Raw genomic sequence first — 26,241 nt, 5'->3', positions numbered from 1 at the left:
AAAATATAATACCCTCCCATAATAGACACAATACGCCCCCACAATACACACATTATAATACGCCCCCACAATATAATGCCACCCCCACAATAATACCCATCACACCATAGTACATCTCAGTGCAATATAATACCCCCCACAATAATACCCATCACACCATAGTACATCTCCCTGCAATATAATACCCCCCACAATAATACCCCCCAAAAACACAATATAATACCTCCCCAGAATACACACAAGATAATACCCCCCTACAATACACACAATACCCCCCACACTACAATATAATACTCCCCACACACACACAATAATCAGAAACAAAACTAACCTGTCTCCCTGCCTCTCTGTGCCTCTCTCTCTGCCTCTCTGTGCCTCTCTCTCTGCCTCTCTCTCTGCCTCTCTGTGCCTCTCTCTCTGCCTCTCTGTGCCTGTCTCTCTGCCTCTCTGTGCCTCTCTCCCTGCCTCTCTGTGCCTCTCTCCCTGACTCTCTGTGCCTCTCTCCCTGCCTCTCTCTCTGCCTCTCTCTCTCTGCCTCTCTGTGCCTGTCTCCCTGGCTCTCTGTGCCTCTCTCTCTGCCTCTTTGTGCCTCTCTCCCTGCCTCTCTGTGCCTCTCTCACTGCCTCTCTGTGCCTGTCTCTCGGCCTCTCTGTGCCTCTCTCCCTGCCTCTCTGTACCTCTCTCTCTGCCTCTCTGTGCCTCTCTCTCTGCCTCTCTGTGTCTCTCTCTCTGCCTCTCTGTGCCTCTCTCACTGCCTCTCTCTGTGCCTCTCTGTGCCTGTCTCCCTGCCTCTCTGTGCCTCTCTCTCTGCCTCTCTGTGCCTCTCTCTCTGCCTCTCTGTGCCTCTCTCCCTGCCTCTCTGTGCCCCTCTCTCTGCCTCTCTGTGTCTCTCTCTCTGCTTCTCCGCGCCTTTGTGGCTCTCTCTGCTTTTCCGCATGTCTTCTCCGGCTCCGGTCAGTAACGTAGATGCCCTAATATGAGCGTATCCATATATGGCATACCCATATTAGGGCATCCTACGTTACTGCCTGGAGCCGGCTCTGTGAGGAGACGCGCTGAGACGCAGTGAGAGCAGCGAGAGAAAGAGCGAAAAAGAGAGAAGAGGTAGGGAGACAGAGAGAGAGGCAGGTTATTGCTAAAAATCCCCAGTACTTCATACCGGCACACAGTACCGGCACTTATTGTTATACCGGTATGGCGTACCGGCCTCCTTTCACCTCTGCCCGGCTCCAAAACTGGCGCAGCACTAATTCCATAAAACACGACCAGATTTATCGACATAAGAGAATCCAATTTATTAAATAAGTGGAATGTCTTTTTTTTTTTTTTTTAAATAAATGCTGTTTTTTTGCAAAGCTTTTGCCCTCGTTTTGCAGACTCCTATTGCAATCTTATTTTGTGGGCAGCAGTAGACATTAACTTAATGGCTAAAAGTTTCCCACTCTATGTACACGTAACACCCCTAACATCCCCACCCTCAAACCTTAATGGGATCAGCTGTGTGCAGCTGGACCAGACCCCACCCTGAGGCATACTCGGTCCCGCAATGAGCAGCAACTTTACCTTTTGTTTCAACATTGTCCCTTATTCCGTCCAGATTGTAAACTCTCATGAGCAGGACCCCCATTAGCTCTCTGTATATGTTTGTGCATATTTGTCCTTACTTGTACTTGGATATGTTTGTCTTCACTTGTATGTAACTCTGTTTATGGAATTATCATATCTCTGTACCCCCTTTGTACTGTGCGGTGGACTATGTTGGCGCTTTACAAATAAACGATGATAATAATAATAATAATAATAATGAAAGTTCCATCTTGTTGTATTTCCTCAGGCGGCTTTGGCTGTCTGGATAACTATTCTTCGTTTCATGGGAGATCTCCCGGAACCAAAATACCACACAGCCATGAGTGACGGGAGCGAGAAGATCCCTGTAATGACAAAGATCTACGAGACGCTGGGGAAGAAGACGTATAAAAAGGAACTCCAAGCTCTGCAGGGAGAGGGAGAGGTGAGAAGCACATCACCAAGGTTCTAATCCTGTTACTTCCAGGCTCTGCAGGGAGAGAGAGGTGAGATGCACCTCACCAAGGTTCCAAGCCTGTTACATCCAGGCTCTGCAGAGAGAGGGAGAGGTAAGAAGCACATCGCCAAGGTTCTAAGCCTGTTACTTCCAGGCTCTGCAGGGAGAGGGAGAGATGAGACGCACATCACCAAGGTTCTAAGCCTGTTACATCCAGGCTCTGCAGGGAGAGAGAGGTGAGAAGCACATCACCAAGGTTCCAAGCCTGTTACATCCAGGCTCTGAAGGGAGAGGTGAGAAGCACATCACCAAGGTTCTAAGCCTGTTACATCCAGGCTCTGCAGAGAGAGGGAGAGGTGAGAAGCACATCACCAAGGTTCTAAGCCTGTTACATCCAGGCTCTGCAGGGAGAGAGAGGTGAGAAGCACATCACCAAGGTTCTAAGCCTGTTACATCCAGGCTCTGAAGGGAGAGGTGAGAAGCACATCACCAAGGTTCTAAGCCTGTTACATCCAGGCTCTGCAGGGAGAGAGAGGTGAGAAGCACATCACCAAGGTTCTAAGCCTGTTACATCCAGGCTCTGCAGAGAGAGGGAGAGGTGAGAAGCACATCACCAGGGTTCCAAGCCTGTTACTTCCAGGCTCTGCAGAGAGAGGGAGAGATGAGAAGCACATCACCAAGGTTCTAAGCCTGTTACTTCCAGGCTCTGCAGGGAGAGAGAGGTGAGAAGCACATCACCAAGGTTCTAAGCCTGTTACATCCAGGCTCTGCAGAGAGAGGGAGAGGTGAGAAGCACATCACCAAGGTTCTAAGCCTGTTACATCCAGGCTCTGCAGAGAGAGGGAGAGGTGAGAAGCACATCACCAAGGTTCTAAGCCTGTTACATCCAGGCTCTGCAGGGAGAGAGAGGTGAGAAGCACATCACCAAGGTTCCAAGCCTGTTACATCCAGGCTCTGAAGGGAGAGGTGAGAAGCACATCACCAAGGTTCTAAGCCTGTTACATCCAGGCTCTGCAGAGAGAGGGAGAGGTGAGAAGCACATCACCAAGGTTCCAAGCCTGTTACATCCAGGCTCTGCAGAGAGAGGGAGAGGTGAGAAGCACATCACCAAGGTTCTAAGCCTGTTACATCCAGGCTCTGCAGGGAGAGAGAGGTGAGAAGCACATCACCAAGGTTCTAAGCCTGTTACATCCAGGCTCTAAAGGGAGAGGTGAGAAGCACATCACCAAGGTTCTAAGCCTGTTACATCCAGGCTCTGCAGAGAGAGGGAGAGGTGAGAAGCACATCACCAAGGTTCCAAGCCTGTTACTTCCAGGCTCTGCAGAGAGAGGGAGAGATGAGAAGCACATCACCAAGGTTCTAAGCCTGTTACTTCCAGGCTCTGCAGGGAGAGAGAGGTGAGAAGCATATCACCAAGGTTCTAAGCCTGTTACATCCAGGCTCTGCAGAGAGAGGGAGAGGTGAGAAGCACATCACCAAGGTTCTAAGCCTGTTACATCCAGGCTCTGCAGAGAGAGGGAGAGGTGAGAAGCACATCACCAAGGTTCTAAGCCTGTTACATCCAGGCTCTGCAGGGAGAGAGAGGTGAGAAGCACATCACCAAGGTTCTAAGCCTGTTACATCCAGGCTCTGAAGGGAGAGGTGAGAAGCACATCACCAAGGTTCTAAGCCTGTTACTTCCAGGCTCTGCAGAGAGAGGGAGAGGTGAGAAGCACATCACCAAGGTTCTAAGCCTGTTACATCCAGGCTCTGCAGAGAGAGAGAGGTGAGAAGCACATCACCAAGGTTCTAAGCCTGTTACATCCAGGCTCTGCAGAGAGAGGGAGAGGGGAGAAGCACATCACCAAGGTTCTAAGCCTGTTACTTCCAGGCTCTGCAGAGAGAGGGACAGGTGAGAAGCACATCACCAAGGTTCCAAGCCTGTTACATCCAGGCTCTGCAGAGAGAGGGAGAGGTGAGAAGCACATCACCAAGGTTCCAAGCCTGTTACATCCAGGCTCTGCAGAGAGAGGGAGAGGTGAGAAGCACATCACCAAGGTTCTAAGCCTGTTACATCCAGGCTCTGCAGAGAGAGAGAGGTGAGAAGCACATCACCAAGGTTCTAAGCCTGTTACATCCAGGCTCTGCAGAGAGAGGGAGAGGTGAGAAGCACATCACCAAGGTTCTAAGCCTGTTACTTCCAGGCTCTGCAGAGAGAGGGAGAGGTGAGAAGCACATCACCAAGGTTCTAAGCCTGTTACATCCAGGCTCTGCAGAGAGAGGGAGAGGTGAGAAGCACATTACCAAGGTTCTAAGCCTGTTACTTCCAGGCTCTGCAGGGAGAGAGAGGTGAGAAGCAATCACCAAGGTTCCAAGCCTGTTACATCCAGGCTCTGCAGGGAGAGGGAGAGGTGAGAAGCACATTGCCAAGGTTCTAAGCCTGTTACATCCAGGCTCTGCAGGGAGAGGTGAGAAGCACATCACCAAGGTTCTAAGCCTGTTACATCCAGGCTCTGCAGGGAGAGAGAGGTGAGAAGCACATCACCAAGGTTTGAAGCCTGTTACATCCAGGCTCTGCAGAGAGAGGGAGAGATGAGAAGCACATCACCAAGGTTCTAAGCCTGTTACATCCAGGCTCTGCAGAGAGAGGGAGAGGTGAGAAGCACATCACCAAGGTTCTAAGCCTGTTACTTCCAGGCTCTGCAGGGAGAGAGAGGTGAGAAGCACATCACCAAGGTTTGAAGCCTGTTACTTCCAGGCTCTGCAGAGAGAGGGAGAGGTAAGAAGTACATCACCAAGGTTCTAAGCCTGTTACATCGAGGGTCTGCAGAGAGAGGTAGAGGTGAGAAGCACATCACCAAGGTTCTAAGCCTGTTACATCCAGGCTCTGCAGAGAGAGGGAGAGATGAGAAGCACATCACCAAGGTTCTAAGCCTGTTACTTCCAGGCTCTGCAGGGAGAGAGAGGTGAGAAGCACATCACCAAGGTTCTAAGCCTGTTACTTCTAGGCTCTGCAGGGAGAGAGAGGTGAGAAGCACACCACCAAGGTTCTAAGCCTGTTACATCCAGGCTCTGCAGAGAGAGGGAGAGGTGAGAAGGACATCACCAAGGTTCTAAGCCTGTTACATACAGGCTATGCAGGGAGAGAGAGGTGAGAAGCACATCACCAAGGTTCCAAGCCTGTTACATCCAGGCTCTGCAGGGAGAGAGTGGTGAGAAGCACATCACCAAGGTTCTAAGCCTGTTACTTCCAGGCTCTGCAGGGAGAGAGAGGTGAGAAGCACATCACCAAGGTTCTAAGCCTGTTACTTCTAGGCTCTGCAGGGAGAGAGAGGTGAGAAGCACATCACCAAGGTTCTAAGCCTGTTACATCCAGGCTCTGCAGAGAGAGGGAGAGGTGAGAAGCACATCACCAAGGTTCTAAGCCTGTTACTTCCAGGCTCTGCAGGGAGAGAGAGGTGAGAAGCACATCACCAAGGTTCTAAGCCTGTTACTTCTAGGCTCTGCAGGGAGAGAGAGGTGAGAAGCACATCACCAAGGTTCTAAGCCTGTTACATCCAGGCTCTGCAGAGAGAGGGAGAGGTGAGAAGCACATCACCAAGGTTCTAAGCCTGTTACATCCAGGCTCTGCAGAGAGAGGGAGAGGTGAGAAGCACATCACCAAGGTTCTAAGCCTGTTACATCCAGGCTCTGCAGAGAGATTGAGAGGTGAGAAGAACATCACCAAGGTTCTAAGCCTGTTACATCCAGGCTCTGCAGAGAGAGAGAGGTGAGAAGCACATCAATAAGGTTGCAATCCTGTTACATCCAGGCTCTGCAGAGAGAGGGAGAGGTGAGAAGCACATCACCAAGGTTCTAAGCCTGTTACATCCAGGCTCTGCAGAGAGAGGGAGAGGTGAGAAGCACATCACCAAGGTTCTAAGCCTGTTACATCCAGGCTCTGCAGAGAGAGAGAGGTGAGAAGCACATCAATAAGGCTGCAAGCCTGTTACATCCAGGCTCTGCAGAGAGAGAGAGGTGAGAAGCACATCACCAAGGTTCTAAGCCTGTTACTTCCAGGCTCTGCAGGGAGAGAGAGGTGAGAAGTACATCACCAAGGTTCCAAGCCTGTTACATCCAAGCTCTGAAGGGAGAGGTGAGAAGCACATCACCAAGGTTCCAAGCCTGTTACTTCCAGGTTCTGCAGGGAGAGAGAGGTGAGAAGCACATCACCAAGGTTCCAAGCCTGTTACATCCAGGCTCTGCAGGGAGAGGTGAGAAGCACATCACCAAGGTTCCAAGCCTGTTACTTCCAGGCTCTGCAGAGAGAGAGAGGTGAGAAGCACATCACCAAGGTTCCAAGCCTGTTACATCCAGGCTCTGCAGAGAGAGGGAGAGGTGAGAAGCACATCACCAAGGTTCTAAGCCTGTTACCTGGTATTAGAACAAAGGAGACTAGAGAATGGGTGAACTTGTGGTAAAGACGTACAGGGGAGGGGGAGGGGAAAGGGAGTGGAGGCCTAAGTACTAAAGTGTTGGATATACAATTTGGGGCATAAAAATTGACGCACGGAAATAACAAAATATATTGCTCTCGAGTGCGCCTATATACTAACCTTATTATTCTCAATGTGCGCCTCCGTTTTTGCGCACATAAATGGGATGTGCTAGGCGTACAGAGGCACACAGTATGTGTTCCAAAAAATTGAATTTGTGTACTAACAAAAAAAATGAAAATCGTAATGGATCCGTTGCACACAAATAAAGGTTTGTTACTCGAACATATGTGATATTTGAGCAGAAATCCGAACAACGCACAACGTTTCGGAGATCAATACCCCTTAATCAGGTTCGCCATAGTGATGAAGTGGTGAATATTATCGGCCGTGCTGTATAATGATGACGAATATCTCTGCAATTGATAATCACTTTCCCACCTGATTTAGGAGTATTGACCCCGAAATGTACAGCCACCAAAAAACAAGTCAAAAACCGTCCGTCCAAGTTGACCCCGGCATGAACCCTAAAAAATATGTTTATATTGTTAGTGCAGAATTAAGTTGCTATGTGTCAACCAGGAATGTATTTGATGCTGCACTGATGTTTAATTATATAGGCTGTATTATTTTTTTATTTTTTCAACTTATTTTTTATTGACAATTTTCAAATGGGATACAGAAAATAAAATAGGAACGTTGAGGATGTCATACAGCAAAACCACAGACCCACAGATCCATATATAACGCATACGCATATTGTTGGGGTCCTTTTTGACATCACACAATAACCAGACAATTAAATGATAATGGACACACCATAACAAGTGGGAATGAGGGGGGATGGGGAGAGGGTAACATCTTTTTTTAAAGGTCCAAGTTTATTTTCCCTGTATGCTACATGTCATACCTGTTATTCATAAGGAATACTCATTACTCTAGTTCATTTGACTAATGGTTCTGTACCAGAAGTCACAGGAGGGTCGTCATCTCCTATCTACTTACTGTATGAGCCAGTTCTCGGATATCTCTCAGAGGTTGTATTATTTGTATAGTATGGCTAATAACAATAATAGTACACCAATCCTTTGTATTTACTATTACTAGTTATGAATAAACAATGCGCAGAATTATATTTTCATTTAAATTGTATCAATCAGGTATTCAACAATGCGTCAAAATCCTTTTTATGCAAGAAATGATACTTTGTTGGTATGACGTCGCATAACGACCTTCGCACATACAACGCACATTGGGGGTTATGCACTAAGCAGTGATAGTTGTTTTTAAGTGAGATAAGTGCTTTTTGGCTCAATTTATGGCGCAACTTTTTTAGCAATGACTGTGTTTTGATGATGAAAAGCCTTTTAAGCGCGATACTGCAGTGTTATCACTGCTTTGTGAATCGCGCTGCACGCAATATTGAGAAATAAAGGCATTTATCTCACTTAAACACTTTTCACTGCTAAGTGCATAACTCCCATTGTATGAACGTTTGTACTACTTTAGAGCACTTAGGGGGTTATGCACTAAGCAGTGATAAGTGCTTTTAAGTGAGATAAAAAGTCATTATAGCGTGATACTGCCTTTTGTGAGATTCACAAAGCAGTGATAAGTGCTTTTAAGTAGCCATTATAGCACGATTCTGCAGTGTTATCACTGCTTTGTGAATCTCACAGCAGGCAGTATCACGCTATAAAGGCAGTTATCTCACTTAAAAGCACTTATCACTGCTTTGTGCATAGCACCCAGAAAACCCACTTATCACTGCTTAGTGCATAACCCCCAGTGTGTCTGTGTGCCAATGTATAAAACCTATGTGTTGTGTGGTGGTGGAGGTAGAGGAAGAGTTTGCATGTTGTCGGCGGTGCACATTATGTGAATAAATAATATTCTAATTCAAGTTTGTGCTCCATAAAGATGTCAAAATGGTCCAAGTTGTTCTTGGTGTGAGAGTAGACACAAACCGTTCTTAATGCATTCACCTGTGTGAACATGACGGGCCCCGTGCAAAGAATAAGAAAACACGATACTGAAAATCCGGGGGGCACAACTCCAGTTCTCAAGCCACCCCCAACAGGTCAGGTTTTCAGGATATCCCAGCTTCACAACAGGTGGCTGAATCAGTCCCTGCTTGAGCACAGGTGGCTCAATCAAAGGCTCAGTCGTGAAAATCTGACCTGTTGGGGAGGGGGTGGAGGGGGGGGAGGCGCTTGAGGACTGGAATTGAGCCCCCCCCCCCCGCTGTAAATGACATACTAACATATGCCACTAATAATCTTAGGTGAGAAATACATTTTGCGACACAGTGCACTCTTTCAATCTGTTCTCAAGAAACAATTATTTGTACTTACAGTAGCCCCTGTTGGCTCTATTTGAATGTAGAGAAGCTGGTTAATACTGTATGTATGACGCTGAGCAAGTCCCTCTGTCACCTTTCCCAAGCATTGCTTCAGGGCACAAATAGCAGGAGCCTGCAAACTGTAAATACCGCCCGACATTCACTGACTATGGGAGTCATGCACAAAGCAGTGATAAGTGGGTTTTCTGGGTGCTATGCACAAAGCAGTGATAAGTGGGTTTTCTGGGTGCTATGCACTAAGCAGTGATAAGTGGGTTTTCTGGGTGCTATGCACTAAGCAGTGATAAGTGGGTTTTCTGGGTGCTATGCACAAAGCAGTGATAAGTGGGTTTTCTGGGTGCTATGCACTAAGCAGTGATAAGTGGGTTTTCTGGGTGCTATGCACTAAGCAGTGATAAGTGGGTTTTCTGGGTGCTATGCACTAAGCAGTGATAAGTGGGTTTTCTGGGTGCTATGCACTAAGCAGTGATAAGTGGGTTTTCTGGGTGCTATGCACTAAGCAGTGATAAGTGGGTTTTCTGGGTGCTATGCACTAAGCAGTGATAAGTGGGTTTTCTGGGTGCTATGCACTAAGCAGTGATAAGTGGGTTTTCTGGGTGCTATGCACTAAGCAGTGATAAGTGGGTTTTCTGGGTGCTATGCACTAAGCAGTGATAAGTGGGTTTTCTGGGTGCTATGCACTAAGCAGTGATAAGTGGGTTTTCTGGGTGCTATGCACAAAGCAGTGATAAGTGGGTTTTCTGGGTGCTATGCACAAAGCAGTGATAAGTGGGTTTTCTGGGTGCTATGCACTAAGCAGTGATAAGTGGGTTTTCTGGGTGCTATGCACAAAGCAGTGATAAGTGGGTTTTCTGGGTGCTATGCACAAAGCAGTGATAAGTGGGTTTTCTGGGTGCTATGCACTAAGCAGTGATAAGTGGGTTTTCTGGGTGCTATGCACAAAGCAGTGATAAGTGGGTTTTCTGGGTGCTATGCACAAAGCAGTGATAAGTGGGTTTTCTGGGTGCTCTGCACAAAGCAGTGATAAGTGGGTTTTCTGGCTGCTATGCACTAAGCAGTGATAAGTGGGTTTTCTGGGTGCTATGCACAAAGCAGTGATAAGTGCTTTTAAGTGAGATAACTGCCTTTATAGCGTGAATCTCACAGAACGCAGTATCGCGCTATAAAGGCATTTATCTCACTTAAAAGACTTATCACTGCTTTGTGAATCTCACAGAAGGCAATACAGCCATACCCCGCATTAACATACGCAATGGGACCGGAGCATGTATGTAAAGCGAAAATGTACTTAAAGTGAAGCACTACCCTTTTCCCCACTTATCGATGCATGTACGGTACTGCAATCGTCATATACGTGCATAACTGATGTAAATAACGCATATGTAACAGGCTCTATAGTCTCCCCGCTTGCGCACAGCTTCGGTACAGGTAGGGAGCCAGTATTGCTGTTCAGGACATGCTGACAGGCGCATGCGTGAGCAGCCATTTTCCTATTGAGCGATATGTACTTACTCGCGAGTGTACTTAAAGTGAGTGTCCTTAAACCGGGGTATGCCTGTATCACGCTATAATGGCTTTTTATCTCACTTAAAAGCACTTATCACTGCTTAGTGCATAATCCCCTATGTATGCATCATTTTATTTACATGCAGTAGGGCCAACAATGTACACATCACTTTACTGACCGTGAAATATTTATACATGTGTTTATTGAGGGACACAAAGGTCCTGAGTTACTGTGGTCGTGGATATGTTTTCCAGCATGGACACTAGTATAGCATCTTTAACTTTTTCATCTATTTTAATCTGTACACAAAATTAAACGTAATTGACAACAACTGCGTTCATCAGCTCCTTATAAACAAGTATAAGTTTGTCCGCACCTCTCATAAAGTTAAGCTATGGATATACTATTTTGGTTCTTCTAGATGACTTTACAAATAGGGACAGTAAGTAGCACAGAACTAGCTTTGTGAGACTATACACAGTATATATAATTGTCAGTTCTAGTCTTGGTATTGGGCCTTCTGTACTAAATAATGGTTTCACTTGGAAGAGGGGGTTTAATACTTATTCTTGTGTAGCCAAACCCATCCCCTGCCTTTTTATCCAAACCCGCCCATCGTCTCTTTTTCAGAGTGCACATATCGACGCTCATAAGAAGAACAGTGTGCGGCATAAGCTGGTCTCTCTCACACTGAAGAAGAAGTCCAAGCTGACAGAAGAGGTACTGTATGGCGTTTCCAACATCGGAGATGAGAACTTTCATCTCCCGACTACCTAAATATTCCAAAGTTCCTTTATCCGATGTTACATCATTTATTTACAAGGCACTAACATGTTATTCTCAGCTCAGTGGTATACTGTATATAGTGAGATACTGTATAGTGAAGTGAAAATCAAAGAAGACACACCAGCACAATGAAACTGACGCAATAAAAAGTTAGGTCAGTGGTTTCCAACCTTTATTTTGGTTAAGGAACCCTACATAAAATTCTGAGGAACCCCCAACCCTCTCCAATAACAACTCTGTGATCAGCTGCATTGTAAATTCTACAGTATTTGATACAAATTTTAAAATGACCAGAACATTGCAGGGAACCCTTTAGGGATGCCCGGGGAACCCAAGAGTTCCAAGTATTGTGGGTGAAAAAATACTGAGTTAGACAATGTGTCCATAGGTCCTCATGTGCACATATCACCCTGAAGGAGAAGCTTAGTGGTAAGCTTGGGCACGCCACCCCTATGTCCCTATGCCTTGGGTCACCAAATTTAGACTGGAAGCATAGTCAGAACAAATATGATTATATTTTAAAATATATGATGCGCCATGTTTAAGATATGTCATTTTATTCTCCAAAAACTAAAACTGCAGGTGAGGAACAGTCAGAGGTGGTGACAGTCCCATGTAGGAAAATGTTAGAGGCTCTGTTAACCTTATCTGCAATGTTTTCTGGCTCTGTTAGTACCGAAATGGTTAAAAAATACTCCTTAGTATTCTTGCTTTCACTGGTGACCCTCGTGATGGGCAGATTGTGTCCGGAGATCTATGACCCGGGGGTCACTAAGCTCTGCTAACGTTACCTAAATGAATGCCGGGTTCATGGTGACTCCTAGCCACTAAAGAGAATAACCCAGTGTTACTCCACGAAATAACGTACGGTTACATTTCCGCAGCCGTTCTAACGGCCGTTCCGATGAACGCAGGGATTTAACCTGGGTTTTTTTTAGGTCATACCTAAAGGGGGGTGTTATCCCCATCTGGACCCTGCAATGTGGGTTTCTCTTTCCCTCTCCAGCAAAACCCAGATTTCAGCTCCTGGACGGGAGTAACGCCCCTTTAGGTGTAAGACAGGCATTGCTCCATGTTATTTGAAGCTAACACAAGACAGTGCTAATTTAACCTGACGTTATGCTAATGAGTTAAACAGGCTGTGTTTTTGCATATTATTCGGTTACTAATTTACGTAACCTGGCGTTACTTGCTTAGAGTATCTGGGCCTATTTTGAATAAAACATCTATGGAAGGTATGAAAGTGTTCGGAAGGAGCGCAGAAGATTTCCTCTTCTACTTCCAGTATAAGGGAGCGGGCTAAGGCTACACATGTGCAAATCTTTCCCAAATACAACATCTTTAGCGTTTCTGTTCTCAAATATCGACTCCTGGCGAAAGATTTTGCCAAACCGCAAAGGGCTAATAATGTCGCCAAGTGAGTAAGCGTTCAGCCCTATTTGTAGTCTCCGCATTAAGCAAATCTAGTGAATTTAAAGAATTTGGCAAGTGAAACTAGCAATTTTAGAGAATTTAGCAAATTAGCATATATTAAGCGAAATTGCAATGCACATTGACTTAATGCTTAGGGAATCGCTTGCGACGTCTGACAAGGTTTGTTTTTTTCGGGACTCAGAAGGGCCAAATTGTACCTGGTTCGGGACCTTGGGCTGAAGTTTTGTACCATTCTGGTCATGATCATATCATCTCTAAACCATTTCTAAAACAAATATAAATCCTTCTGATTTGGCGCTAACTTAAAGTGAGTCCCCGAGCAGTTGCCTAGTAAACGTAGTGGTCATCTAAACACCATATGTATGTCCACACTCGGGTTATTCAAAAATAGGAACATGCTAAGTGTTTCAGGAAATCTTCACCTGTTTCTTCTTCTCATCGTAATATCCCCAATGTTTTGAGCCATCACCATTTAACAGGCACCGTACAATTGTCCGGCTCACACTCCCTTGTCTTGCTTTATGTGGGCAGGTGACAAAAAGGCTCCACGATGGGGAGTCCACCCTGCAAGGTAACAGTATGCTGGAAGACCGTCCCACTTCAAACCTGGAGAAACTCCACTTCGTTATTGGGAACGGCATCCTGCGGCCGGCATTAAGGTTAGACCCTCCTTCATTCATAGTTGGTTCTTTCTCCCCCTCCCCCCCCCACAGGGGTTCGTGAGGACCATAGATTTTGATCCAATGCTAAAAATCCCCTTGTTTCTGCCTCCGCCTCGTTACTGGAAATAACTGGAACAAAAAATCTCTTCACTTCTCATGCATCTGTGAAGAAATGGGATCATTTACCAATTCAGATATACATGGGTTTTGTTCTATGTGGCTGTAGGTCTCATATAGGACCACAGGGTTGTTTAATATATTCAATGGTCTTGTAGGCCGCAGGGGCGAGCAAACTTTTTATGCCGAGCCCCCCTTTTCATCCATGAAATTTCTCGCCCCCCCCCCTGCCTGATGCCATCAAAATCACATGAAAAATTAAAAAAAACTTTATTAAACGGTATACAATGTAAATACAAATATGTCTAAATACTTACATATTTCAACAGGTCGCGCTTGCAAAATTAGGCTGCGTCCATGCTGCCGCTGAGAGCGGTGACATCACCAACCATCCCTGTTTGCGCACCTCTGTATTCAATCACAACTCACACAGGCACAGCACGCATACTCAATCACTGCATGCGCACACTGCGCGCGCCCACTCTGCAGACACTGCTGCAGACACTCTTGCGCACTCTGCAGACACCCTCACACTCCCACGCACTGCTGCAGACACACTGCTGCAGACACTCACACTCTCACACTGCTGCAGACACACACTCTCACACTGCTGCAGACACACACTCTCACACTGCTGCAGACACACACTCTCACACTGCTGCAGACTCTCTCACACTGCTGCAGACACTCACTCACACTGCTGCAGACACTCACACTCTCACAGGCAATGGAGAGGCGATGGGGAGGCATGGCGGAGGCGGGACCGTGACATCACAAAGCTGGTTCGCCCTCGTTGGCTGAACCGCTTCACGTGACGCGACAGTCGCTTGGAAAGCCGTCGCGCCTCATTGGGCGTCTCATAGGATTGAGGCATGTTGTTTGCAACACACGTGCACAAGCCGTCGCGACACCTGTAATCACGGCCTAAGGCGTACCCCAAATTCCGAAATGGAGTATCGTGGGGGACAAATAAAAGGCAAAAAGTGTTGCAGAGAGATGCAGAACGAGGGGCCGGGATTTCATTTGGTTATTGTCTGATTAGAATTCCCCGTATTGTACGGTCTCTTTTGTAAAGCATTGTGGGCACCATTATAAATAAAGATAGGCATACATTATAATCTGTGCACCATGTAACTCCTTCCCAACCCCTCCTACTGTATGTACACTTCCCAAGTCACAAGCTGGGGCAGACGGGGGAAAATTGGAGCAAAATGCTTTGATACATAGGGGCAGGATGAAAATGCTCCACTGGCCAACATTTCCCAGATGCATCAACACCATTGGCTGTTATACAACCATCGTGCTTGGATATGTACTGTATACGCAATGCTGAACTTGGAATGGCAACATGTTGTCCCTTTTTGTGCCCCTGCATGGAATTCCACACCACAAATCTCACATATTTTGTATATACATTGTGTTAATGCAAAAAATAAAGTTGTGTACACGATACTTCACGACAGATAAGCTTGACATGTACTTGATTCTGCAGGGATGAAATATACTGCCAAATCTCCAAACAGCTCACTCAGAATCCTTCCAAGAGCAGCCACGCCAGAGGCTGGATCCTGATGTCTCTCTGCGTGGGGTGCTTTGCTCCCTCTGAAAAGTTTGTAAAGGTGAGTTACAGTACGGCCATTGTTTTGCATGGTACATTTGCTTACGGTTTGGCCAAATAAGCAAATATGGAACATTATGAACATTAAGGCCCAGATTCTGAGGTCCATTATTGACTTAACGAGGCGTTAACTTCATTGCTACCATGTATCTTCAAAGCTCGCTAATGCAGTTTTAAGTGCTGTTTCCAGCCTGGGAAAGGATATTGCATTAACTATAATGATCATAGTGCTAATAATATCCAAAGAGGCGTTCCCCCAAGCAGCGCATATCCACAGAGCTCCGTTCCAGTGCACTCAGGGATTTAACCTGACATTAGTTAGGGCACGCCTAGAGGTGTCGTTACTCCCACCCAGACCATGAAATATGGGGAGAGGAGAGACGGAGTAAGTCATACAAATTACTTTAACTAGCATAGATCCCAGATATCTCTGGTGTGTTCCTTTTTGGGCACAGGTGTCTCTCCACGTATTGTTGAAAGGTGTGTGTGGGGGAGGTATATAAATAATTTGGGACTTGACAAAGTTAGCCACCTGTCCGTCTATCCGTCCGTCTCTGGGTCTGGATGGGAGTAACACCCCCTTTAGGTGAGAACGACTTAACGCCAGTTATGTTATTTGAAGCTAACGCAAGGCGGTTCTAACTTAACACGGCATTGATTCACTGCATACCCTTCCGTCAGTAAAGGCAATAAAATAAGGCCTATTGGGAAGGGACACAACGCCTGCAAGGGTGAGATTTCATCAATATTTAAATAAACTGGACAAAAAGATAGCATAGCACTAAGCAAAATTGAATGACAAATTTGTGAGGTCAATACTTGAAGCTGCAAAATGAATGAGTTATACTCAGACAGGGATTCTGGGTAATGCATGCCATTTTCCCAGGACACGTGGCATTTTAACCATCATATGAAGAATGAGATGAGATGAAGCAGGAGACTGGTGGAAGGCAGGCGGAGGCGATGAGGGATTTCTTATCTGTGATGCACCTTGTTCAATGCTGAGGTTTTGTACAATAACTTTCTTCTGTGTGGTCTACAGTATTTGAGAAACTTCATCAATGGAGGCCCTCCTGGGTATGCTCCATACTGCGAAGAAAGGCTCAGGAGGACTTTCACTAATGGTACCAGGACACAGCCTCCCAGCTGGTTAGAGTTGCAGGTAAATCATATGATTATTACGGAAGTCCACATGGATATAAAAAGACTTACTATTGTTATATCATGATATCAGTAGAAACTTTAACCCCTGACTGGTGAAAGTTTTACTTTGACATGGAAGCAGTTTTTTTTTTTCATAGCTAAATAAGCAATCAAGAAAGAAAAAGGGTCACACGGGGGTATATTCTCTAAACTCCGAGATTGCCGTTCTGTGTGATCTTACCCGGATCGGCGTTCGCACAGCACAGGGAGAAGGAGCGGCTCAGTGAGTAAAGACACTGACTGGCACTGAGTTTGAAGCAGGGGAACCTGGTGTCGGCTCCTTGTGACCTTGGGCAAGTCACTTTATCTCCCTGTGCCTCAGGCACCAAAAACATAGATTGTAAGCTCCCTGCCCACCCCTGAAAAATGGCTCTGTAAAGCGCTACGTAAAACTAGCAGCGCTATACAAGAACATGCTATTATTATTATTGACAGTATACCCCAGTGACTCCAAACAGCTTGGCATGAGTAAGGAGACTATTCTATGACACTATGGGGTATATGATGCCTTTTGGATGCTGTTAGAAATGTTTTTACATGAGATAACTAAAACGAATGATAAACATTTTGAGATCAATTACACCCATTATGATTACATTTTTATTAGAGTTGCGGAAGAAAAGATCACTGCAGTGGATGCCCACAGACCCTTCTAGTAGGGATTACTGAGTAATAACTCGATTAACCTAAATTAAAACAACATTGTAAAAGATCCAGTGAAACCTATAATGTGACCAAAACAAAAACAGAACACTAAACTTGGTACTGGAGGCAGTTAATCTGTATACAGTATGTATGAAAGGGGGGAAACGTTGGTACTCGAGTCATGTTGGATGCAGAAAGTGAAGTTATTCTAAATTCTGTTAAAGAATAGGTAAATATCCCAGTAGGTAAAGAATATATATATATATTTTTTTTTTTAAACTGCATATCTGCCTGGCAGACTTGGACTAAACAGTAGGTAGCAATGAAGCCCAGCAATAACACCCTGTTACTGTATACATAGTAACACTATTGTAGCACTAATGTATACACAGCCTATCTCCAGACGGTTCAGTATAGTGATTGTAGCAGAAGGATAGATTGTAGTTACTGTGCATCTGATAGTATATTGCCAGGTGATTGTTGGTTACTAACTAAAGCTCTAGTCTGTGTAGGCAAAGAAGGGTCCCTAGTCAAACACCTATCTGTCCCTTAAATAATAGCTGTGCTGCTGCATAACGTAATTTAGCTAAAATACCCTCTGAGGGAGAATAGGCTCTCCGTTGGTGAGGGGGGGGGGGGGCGCTTACATTTTATTACAATTATTTAATTTGTATTTCAAAAGGGCCTTATTGGCTAGAGGCGTAGGATCGAGCACCCTATATACATGTTTAAGGGTTGATGCTTAAAGAAGTGCCACCAACAGACTGCTGTTTTAATACAAATATTATATTTCAAAGTTTAAAACAGAAACACGGCACTTTATATTTGAAAGAGTTCTTTGCTTTTCCTTAGTCTTTCTCAAAAAAAATTTGACCCGGAATGCCCCATAAAACCCTGCCCAAAATAAAGGGGCACTGATGTAGAAGCAGTTCTAATATGATGCTAACCTCTGTATCTTTTGTTATAACCATACTGATTCTCCTATTGGATTGGGCGAGGACCACACAAGTGGTTGGGCAGTTAGCTAGTCAATCCTCCTTCTCTGACCCCTTATACTCTCCAGCCACATTAACTGACCTGTGCAGAGAGCTATTGTGAAGGAGGAGCCAGAAGAGCCGCAGAGAGACTGGGCAACAGCACACGGTGTTGTGTTGCTGTAGTGAATTTTGCAGCAACTTTTCCAGGATTGGTGGCTATTAGCAGTCAGAGCCTCTTCGTTGCATCAAAACATTCAATGCGTCACTGGCTGCTTGAGTCTGGGATACTCGGGGTAGCAGTGGAAGGTTTCTGCTGCAAAGGAAACATATACAGGCTTGGCGGACAGTTGGCTTTTGGCAATTCAAGTAATTTTGTCAAGTCCACAACTTGTGATGAGTGAAAAAAAGCGAGTCAGTTACCAGAACAGTATGCGCTTTCAATATTTTCTGTTTTCTTTAATTAGGCTACAAAGTCCAAGAAGCCGATCATGCTGCCGGTCACGTTTATGGATGGAACAACAAAAACGCTTCTCACGGATTCCGCCACCACGTCAAAGGAGCTCTGCAACTCTTTGGCTGATAAGATTAGCCTTAAGGATAGATTTGGGTTCTCCCTGTACATAGCACTGTTTGATAAGGTATGATATGGTCTCTGTATTACATGTAATGCCAGCCTTACTGTTCTCTCTGGTGTTGCATAATTACATGTAGCATAGGTTGAAACCAAGTAGACGTTTGTCCATAGGGGCATATTTAACAAGGGGAAAGTGGGGAAATTCTGGGGCATGAAAAATTGCTCCATATGCATCAAAGAAAAAATCCTATTGAGCTCAATAGGATTTATTTCTTAGATAGAGGCAGAGGAATGCTTTTGCCCCAGAATTGCACTGGTTTTGCTACATATGCCCTATATAGAGTTGAACCTTTTATTTAATTCTAACTGGGTGAGTTACTCATCCTATATTTCTAGATGTATTGATACAAACTTAAAAAACCAGTGAAACATTTGCCAATAAAAAAATCCTTCCTGACTCCAGTGGCAATCAGATTTGTCCCGGGATCAATGCTATTCCCATACTATTACTAATTTGCTATACCCCTCAATACTGTATACAGTATCTTCTCCTTTCCTTTCTAAAAATATGTCTAACCTTTTCTTAAAGGTGTCTACTGTATCTGCCATCACAGTCTCTACCTGTATTAATTGTGTGATATATTAACTAAATGTAGTTGTAACTTGGCTTCCACGTGGCAAATAAATCAGTTTAAAATATATAGAATTATATATAGAATTATACGTTCACTCAAAAATTAAAGATACTTGCGGGTGCTGAAACTCAACAGTGAAATCTCAAAGAAATGAAACAAAAAGAGTAGAACTCTAAAATAATGGCCCAGTGGTTAATATTTATTCATCCAACGTTTTGGTCCACCACAGCAGGCCTTTCATAAGATAAAGACCTGCAGAGAACACAGGTCCTGGGAAAGGTCTTCTGTGTTGGACCGAAACGTTGGATGAATAAATATTAACCACTTGACCACTATTTTGGAGCGTTACTCTTTTCGCTTAATTTCTAAAACAATCAGCGTGCCCGGGCTAAGTGAAGTGGGAGCCCTGACTTTCCTATGCAGACAATTCTCGGACCACAGTTTTCTGAGGAAGCCGGACAACTGCAAACCATGGTCAAAGGGAAACTAAATCTGTATATGACAACATACTGCATCACCATTGTCACTGAATGTGCTGGATACGCTGTGATTGTCTGAGTTATGCTGGGATATGTTGGGTCATCACTAGGGATGATGTCACTGTCCTATGTTTCTGACGTCTAAGGGGATCCTAATTATCCTCCTGCTGGTGGAACAATCATTTCATGAAGTTTAACCGCCTGAATTCCAGTGCATATTTTATTGGAAACACATATTTACAGATACACACATTCACATACGCTATTAAATGACTCTTTCAAGGTCCGAGGGCTAGTTCTCCAGTGCTCTGTTACATGGGGGCTTATAATGTCACGTAACTTAAAATAGGAATGGATGTTATTTTCATTTTATTTTGGACTGTACCTTTGACATGCAGCTGTGCAATATATAAAGTTTATGTAGAAAAACGGAATCGATTTTTCAGCTACTTGTACCACAACATTAATGCAATTGTGTAAACAAAAAAACATACTGGACACCTAACAAGCTCCTATTAAACCCCCAAAAAAACACCCACATTGGTACAAAAAGTGTTGGCAAACATGTTGCACATGACTTCACTTTTAAGACTGTGTAATAATAATGCACACCATGGTTAGGGTGACCAGACGCCCTGGTTTAACTGTGACAGTCCTAGTTTTTAGGCCTTTGTCCTGACTTTTTTGGCCACAGTCCTGGTTTTTATCAGCATCGATTGCGCATGCGCGAAACTTGTCCTGGTTTTTCCCGGGACAAATAGGGTCACCCCAACCATGGTATTGTAGGACAATATTCGAGGATAGTACCGGGTTAGCCTGTAGAGAAGATGAAAAGAAAACAAATGTACGTTAAAAGTTATACATTTAATGGCTAACTGATATTTATAAAGAGTGCCTGTTATTATGGGGATTTGACCTTACCTACTGTAAAAGATGTGTGCAGAGGTACATTTAATGGAGACCGATTAGGGTGAAATTATATCTTGGCTTTATTGCGCCTGTTCCTTTAACAAGGAAAAACATACAAAAACAAACAAAATAAAGGCATAATAAAGCCCTACTCCACTTTGGAGAATAACTAAACCTTTACTCCAAACCCTTTCTAATTGGGTGGGTAGCTAAGCTGGTTACCACCCTAAACACACACACACACACACACACACACACACACACATATACAGTGGGCTAAGGAAATCTCTGCAGTCCTCTTTCTCCTTATGTCAGCCCAAATGTGAGCTAAGGAATCTCTCTCCTGTTTTTCACATCAGGCTTTTTCTAAGAGTCTTAATCAGCCAGGTGGAGTCTGGTTGATTGCTTGTGTGCAATTAACCCGCACACTGCTGGATTTAGAGGCAGAACCTCTCAAACAACGATAAGTCCCTGTTACACTCTACCTGTGACACATTTGTTGAGATTTGTGCAAGGACAAAGTACAAGGTGTAATTTATCTAGTGTACAGTATATATTCCCAGGCAGTGGTCAAAATGGCTTTAAATTAGTAGTGTGCCTGATTTACATTTATTAGACAGAGTGGCATAGATCATCGAACTATATTTCAGAAAGATTTAAGCAATATTTATCTTGTAAAAAAAACAAAAAGAGAGACTTCCTAAAAAAATAATCCCTTTCTCTTTAAAAAAAGACCAAGGAATTTCACAGTTGTAAATAAAAACAATTGCTATTCTCTGTGGGGAAATAAAAGCATAAATGTGGTACTCAGCCCCCCTCTACTACCAACTGCTTTGACCACTGGTCCCAGGTCTCGTGTTTTATCTTTATTTTGGTTTTTGCAAACCAGTGGCCTCTAAGCTGAGGAGGAGGAGGATGAGAGCGACACAGCGTTAATAACACTGTTTTTTTAATTCGACGTGTCGGCGCCTCGAGACTTTGAACAAGTCACTTTCACTATACTATATTGATATTCATTATCTATAATATTGATATAAAATATATAAGTAATGTAATATAAAATATGATATAACACGCAGTGTTTTGAAGAGATGTTATACGAGGCATAATAAAAATAGGGATGATAATAGGTATCCGTGATACAAATATTATAGATAATGCACATTGGGCGTAAGGAATTCCTGACCCGAAGAGCTTACAATCGGAGTGGTATGTTGGTTTACATGGAGAGACAGAAGGAGTAGATGGAAGTGCGTCATTTTATTGGCGTTGTAGCCTTATCAACGTATGCCTGGGGAGCCAGCATACAGAATACAAATATCCTGTTAAATTCCAAATATCAAGTTCATATTATTTGATTGGAAATCGATCCTAATAAATTGATTTTGATATCACACTGTAAATAGTATGTAACGGTGTACCCGTCCCACCCCCCCTCATCCCCACCACTCGCAGATAGGGACCATTACAGGTTGTGTGTGGTGCATACCTGCTGGTAACAAGAGGGCTGAGTCGTCCGCGATGACTTTGGGACACAGGAACAGGATTCTGGGGTCCATACCCCACAATACTTAGCAGTGCAGCGCCTCCATCTGCCGTAGGCTCCAGGGATGTATGGAGATGATCTCTCATGGTAGAACTTGTACCTCTCCCCCCAGTTAGATCACACACCAGGCCGGAGGTATATTGCAAACAGGAACGGTTTATTACTACAGTCTTTGCAGTAACACACAGCTACTCAGCAGTCTTCTGCCGGATACAGTCTCTTTACTCTCAGCTATCACTGGAGATGGTCCCTGGACCGTCACTACAGGCCAAGGGCACCCGCAGCTCTCCTAACTCTTCCCCACCTCCCTAGCGGAGGCAGAGGTATAATCACACTCACTCCTCCCCGCAGGGAAGAGCACATGGGTAGGCCCCAATATCAGACCTGTCTTCCTCAGAGGGAAGGAACAACCCCCACCTTTTAGGGCGGTGTCTGCCTTTAAGTACAGCCAGAAGGCGGGCATCCCATTATCAAAGCTACAACAGGATGTACCACCCCCTGCTGTCACTCAAATGCAGCACCAAAGGTGAAGGGGAAAACCCCATACCAACTACTGGCAAGCCTGTGAATACCAGGGTCTACTGCCAGCCCATTGGGCAGGACAGTGGCCAGGGGGTACCCCGCTACAAGTAAATAAGCATAAATTAGTATTTACATGCATTTCAACACCTCTAAAATAATAATAAGGGTTTTGCTGTTATATTTGTATTTTATAAACATATTGGAGGTCATTCACTAAATTGTGTTAGCTATTAGCTACCATGAATGTCGGTTAATGATCATTAATGGCTTTCACCATTTAGTAAATAGCCTCAAAGTACTGTATTCTATCATTATTAGTGCCTCACATACATGTATATAGCGGTTGTAATATGTATTGTTGGTGTAACGTGTTCTTGTCTGGGTGCGTTCCGCTGTTCCAGGTGTCCTCCTTGGGAAGTGGGAATGACTATGTGATGGACGCTGTCTCTCAGTGTGAGCAGTATGCCAAGGAGCAGGGTGCACAGGAGAGAAATGCTCCCTGGAGGCTCTTCTTTAGGAAGGAGATCTTCACCCCATGGCACAATCCAACAGAGGACAATGTCGCAACCAACCTCATCTACCAACAGACTGTGAGGGGGGTGAAGTTCGGGGAGTATAGGTGTGACAAGGTGAGTGTTAATACACTGTTACCCTAATCCACTCTGCATAGTCACATAATACTCCATGGGCTTTATTCTATAGATAGGCCAAAGTGGCCGTTCTGCGTATATAGAAGTGTCCTTATGATGCTTTAGACCAGGGGGGCTCAACTCCAATCCTCAAGCCCCCCCAACAGGTCAGATTTTCAGGATATCCCTGCTTCATCACAGGTGGATCAATAAGCCCCTGCTTCAGAACAATCAGAGGCTCAGTCTTCGAAATCGTCTTTTAAGATAGATAAATATTGGGCAATGTCCCTAAAAATATGGTGGTTATAGTCCACGACCTCTTTTCCATGGGGGCAGTGCATTGCGCTCACTGCCAGTCCCCCCCTTTTCATCTGGAGTAGTTATGTTTATGTTCGTTGCGGTGTTCTAAATTAAAATAAATAACTGTTTCGTTTTATAATAGTCCATAGGTGTGCTCCAAAGGGAACTCTGATATGGATCATTAAAGGGGAAGGCGATCGTTGAATTTCTGAAATACATTTGGTACATAATTATCGTTTTAGGTGCAGCCTAGATGAGTGGTTCTACCCACGTTTGAATATACCAGTGTTTCCCTGAAACTGAAATTATGAGACGCATTTCCATCCTGTGCCTCTTCACGTCAAAATACCCCTATATTGCTCCGCATGCATGAGTGGTTTGCGCAGTGTCAGTAGGAGGAGCATATGCACATATTACACGGGGCTGCACACCGTAAATAAGTTTTACAGTGCACTAAATTCCCCGTTACTTTTATCTGTGTCTTCCTGTACCCACGAATCCTTCAGGTGTGAGAGGGTGTAAAGTTCCCTGGCTAACACCCTGCATCATATGCAAACAAAAAAGAAATGGCGTACAGGTACATCTCTCTATTTCTTTCAGCAGACCCTTTTTTTTTCCAACTTCAAATTTTTTATTGAATTTTTTCATATCAAACAAAACATTGCATATTCAGAAATTTCAAACATGGAACAAAAAATACTCGTCAAAATTGTAACATGTTATCTGTTTGTAAACAAACAAAAACAAAAGACAAAAAAAAAATAGGCGGGGGGATGGGGAATAACAGGTGTGGCATCTCTGCCTCTGTTATTTTACTATTACTCCTACAGGAACTCTCTTCAATTCTTGTGTGAATGACTAACATCCTTATTATTTTTCTATTATTTCTTATGTTTCTTATTTCATCCTCGAAGGCCTGTCTAGTCTTATTAAAAAAATGACCTATAGCTTGTTCTTATCCATATTCTTACCCATATTTCAAAGGAGAACGCATTTATCTCCACCATTGCCAGATTGCGGTTCTCTCTACTCCTGGGATGTCTGTCTGGGCCAACCACGGCGTCCAGACTTTTAGAAATTTGGCGCCAGTGTCATTAACCAAGCTCGTTAATATTTCCATCTGGCAAATATACCACATTCTATTCCAAATCTGGGGGATATTTGGAATCTCGGCATGTTTCCACAGTGCCGCGATCTCGCACCTCGTGGCTGTTGCTAAATGCGTAATCAGTTTATTACCGGTTTTGTTTTCAGCAGGCCCTTAAGGAAAAACCAGGGCATTTGCAACCTGCACCTATGTATCAAAGTGTTTTGCCCAAAATGTTCCCCTTCTGCCACAGCTTGCAACTTCAGGTCGTGATTATACCAAAAAACGCGCGCTGTGTCGCCTGGAGCAACGCCGCACAGCGCCAAAACAAATAGTATGCATCCCTGCAAAGCGCTTATACCTACTGTGACTAGATAGATTTGAAGCAGGGGGTTTACGGGGCTGAACCCCATTAATTTCAGCTTCGAGGACCGCCTGCTTCCGCAGATACATACCTTCATAGGAGGTGCCGGTAGCTGCTCCGCTCCGCTTGCAGGGATCGCGGTATGGCCGCTATTCAAAGCCCCCCCTTTCGAGCCAATAGAAAGCCATTACGTCATCCGGTGCATTTCCTATTGGCCCATGTGACGCGAGAGTTTTAAAAAGCAGAGAGATACTGGCATTCTCTCTGGAAGCAGGGGGTCCCTGGAGCTAAACTGGATGGGGTTCAGCTCCGGAGACCCCTGCTTCACTCTCATGATTAAAAAAAATTGTAAAGGAAACCTCCTGCTTGGAATGCTCCTTTAAAATAGACCTACAGTACGTGTCCCTATGTCAGGGAAGGAGACATTTACAGCGATGTAACAGAGGTAACACACTGCTGCATTCTGTATCAATGTGCTGACATTACAGGGTTTCTTATTTTCATCACAGGAAGAAGACCTGGCAGAACTAGCATCACAACAATACTATGTTGATTACGGGTCTGAGTTGGTACTGGAGAGATTGCTCAATCTCATACCTTCCTATGTCCCAGACCGAGAGATCACGCCATCCAAAAATGTGGAGAAATGGGCTCAGTTCATAATTGCAGCTCATAAAAAGGTAACACTCTTTTATTTAAGCAGCAAATCTGATTAACCCGTTTAGTGCTGGGGGGGCGCATTTCAGCACTGAGTGTTATTCATTAGAATTCAGCAGTCTCTCTCTCTCTCCATATTGTGTGTACACACATACTGTATAGATATATACACATACAGTATATACATAGACAGTGCTTGACAAATCACCCAAAAATCTACTCGCCGAACCAAAAAATCTACTCGCCACCTGTAAGACTGAGGCCAGTAAAAGAAGGGTTACATATACAGATACATGTGTGTGTGTGTATATATATATTTTTTTTTTCTCTCTCTCCACCACTAGGGAATATACACCCAAAAGAGAGCAGATGCTCAAAAAGTCAAGGAGGATGTGGTGGATTTTGCTCGTTTCAAGTGGCCTTTGTTGTTCTCCAGATTTTACGAGGCCTTTAAGTTCTCAGGTACGTTCCATACAAACGCGCACCAGCTGCACGGAAATATTGCTCCAGCGAGTAAGCATACAGGGGTCTATTTATCAACGTAGAGATGATTGCGTTTAGACGCACTGCTCCGGTTTTCAGAGCAAAGCTGCAGCATACATAAGAACAGCTTCTTACATCGGACGCAGGATTTTAGACTTACGCCACTTTGAGATAGGGCAGATTTTGGGGGAGGTTAAATAAAAGTGAAGTACGACGCACGGAAACACATAGCGGCCTATTTACTATGGTCTCCTGGCTCCAAAAGTAG

The 26,241-nt window shown here is 44.5% G+C and overlaps 1 protein-coding gene across 9 annotated transcripts in view; it reads left to right on the top strand.

Annotated features, from left to right (window-relative positions):
- MYO7A (myosin VIIA) overlaps nucleotides 1–26,241 on the top strand; it is a 217,133-nt gene that overhangs the window by 159,083 nt on the left and 31,809 nt on the right. For all 9 annotated transcript variants that reach the window (XM_075592659.1, XM_075592661.1, XM_075592660.1 and 6 more), the window contains 9 exons: nucleotides 1,835–2,011; nucleotides 10,977–11,066; nucleotides 13,098–13,225; nucleotides 14,838–14,964; nucleotides 16,006–16,125; nucleotides 18,253–18,426; nucleotides 22,855–23,082; nucleotides 25,343–25,513; nucleotides 25,835–25,952. In XM_075592659.1, the coding sequence (XP_075448774.1) occupies nucleotides 1,835–2,011; nucleotides 10,977–11,066; nucleotides 13,098–13,225; nucleotides 14,838–14,964; nucleotides 16,006–16,125; nucleotides 18,253–18,426; nucleotides 22,855–23,082; nucleotides 25,343–25,513; nucleotides 25,835–25,952 (1,333 nt within the window). The remainder of the gene's footprint in view (nucleotides 1–1,834; nucleotides 2,012–10,976; nucleotides 11,067–13,097; nucleotides 13,226–14,837; nucleotides 14,965–16,005; nucleotides 16,126–18,252; nucleotides 18,427–22,854; nucleotides 23,083–25,342; nucleotides 25,514–25,834; nucleotides 25,953–26,241) is intronic.

This window comes from Ascaphus truei, chromosome 3 (assembly GCF_040206685.1).
Source record: "Ascaphus truei isolate aAscTru1 chromosome 3, aAscTru1.hap1, whole genome shotgun sequence".
Taxonomy (NCBI): domain Eukaryota; kingdom Metazoa; phylum Chordata; class Amphibia; order Anura; family Ascaphidae; genus Ascaphus; species Ascaphus truei.
This window is presented reverse-complemented; position numbering and strand designations above follow the sequence as displayed.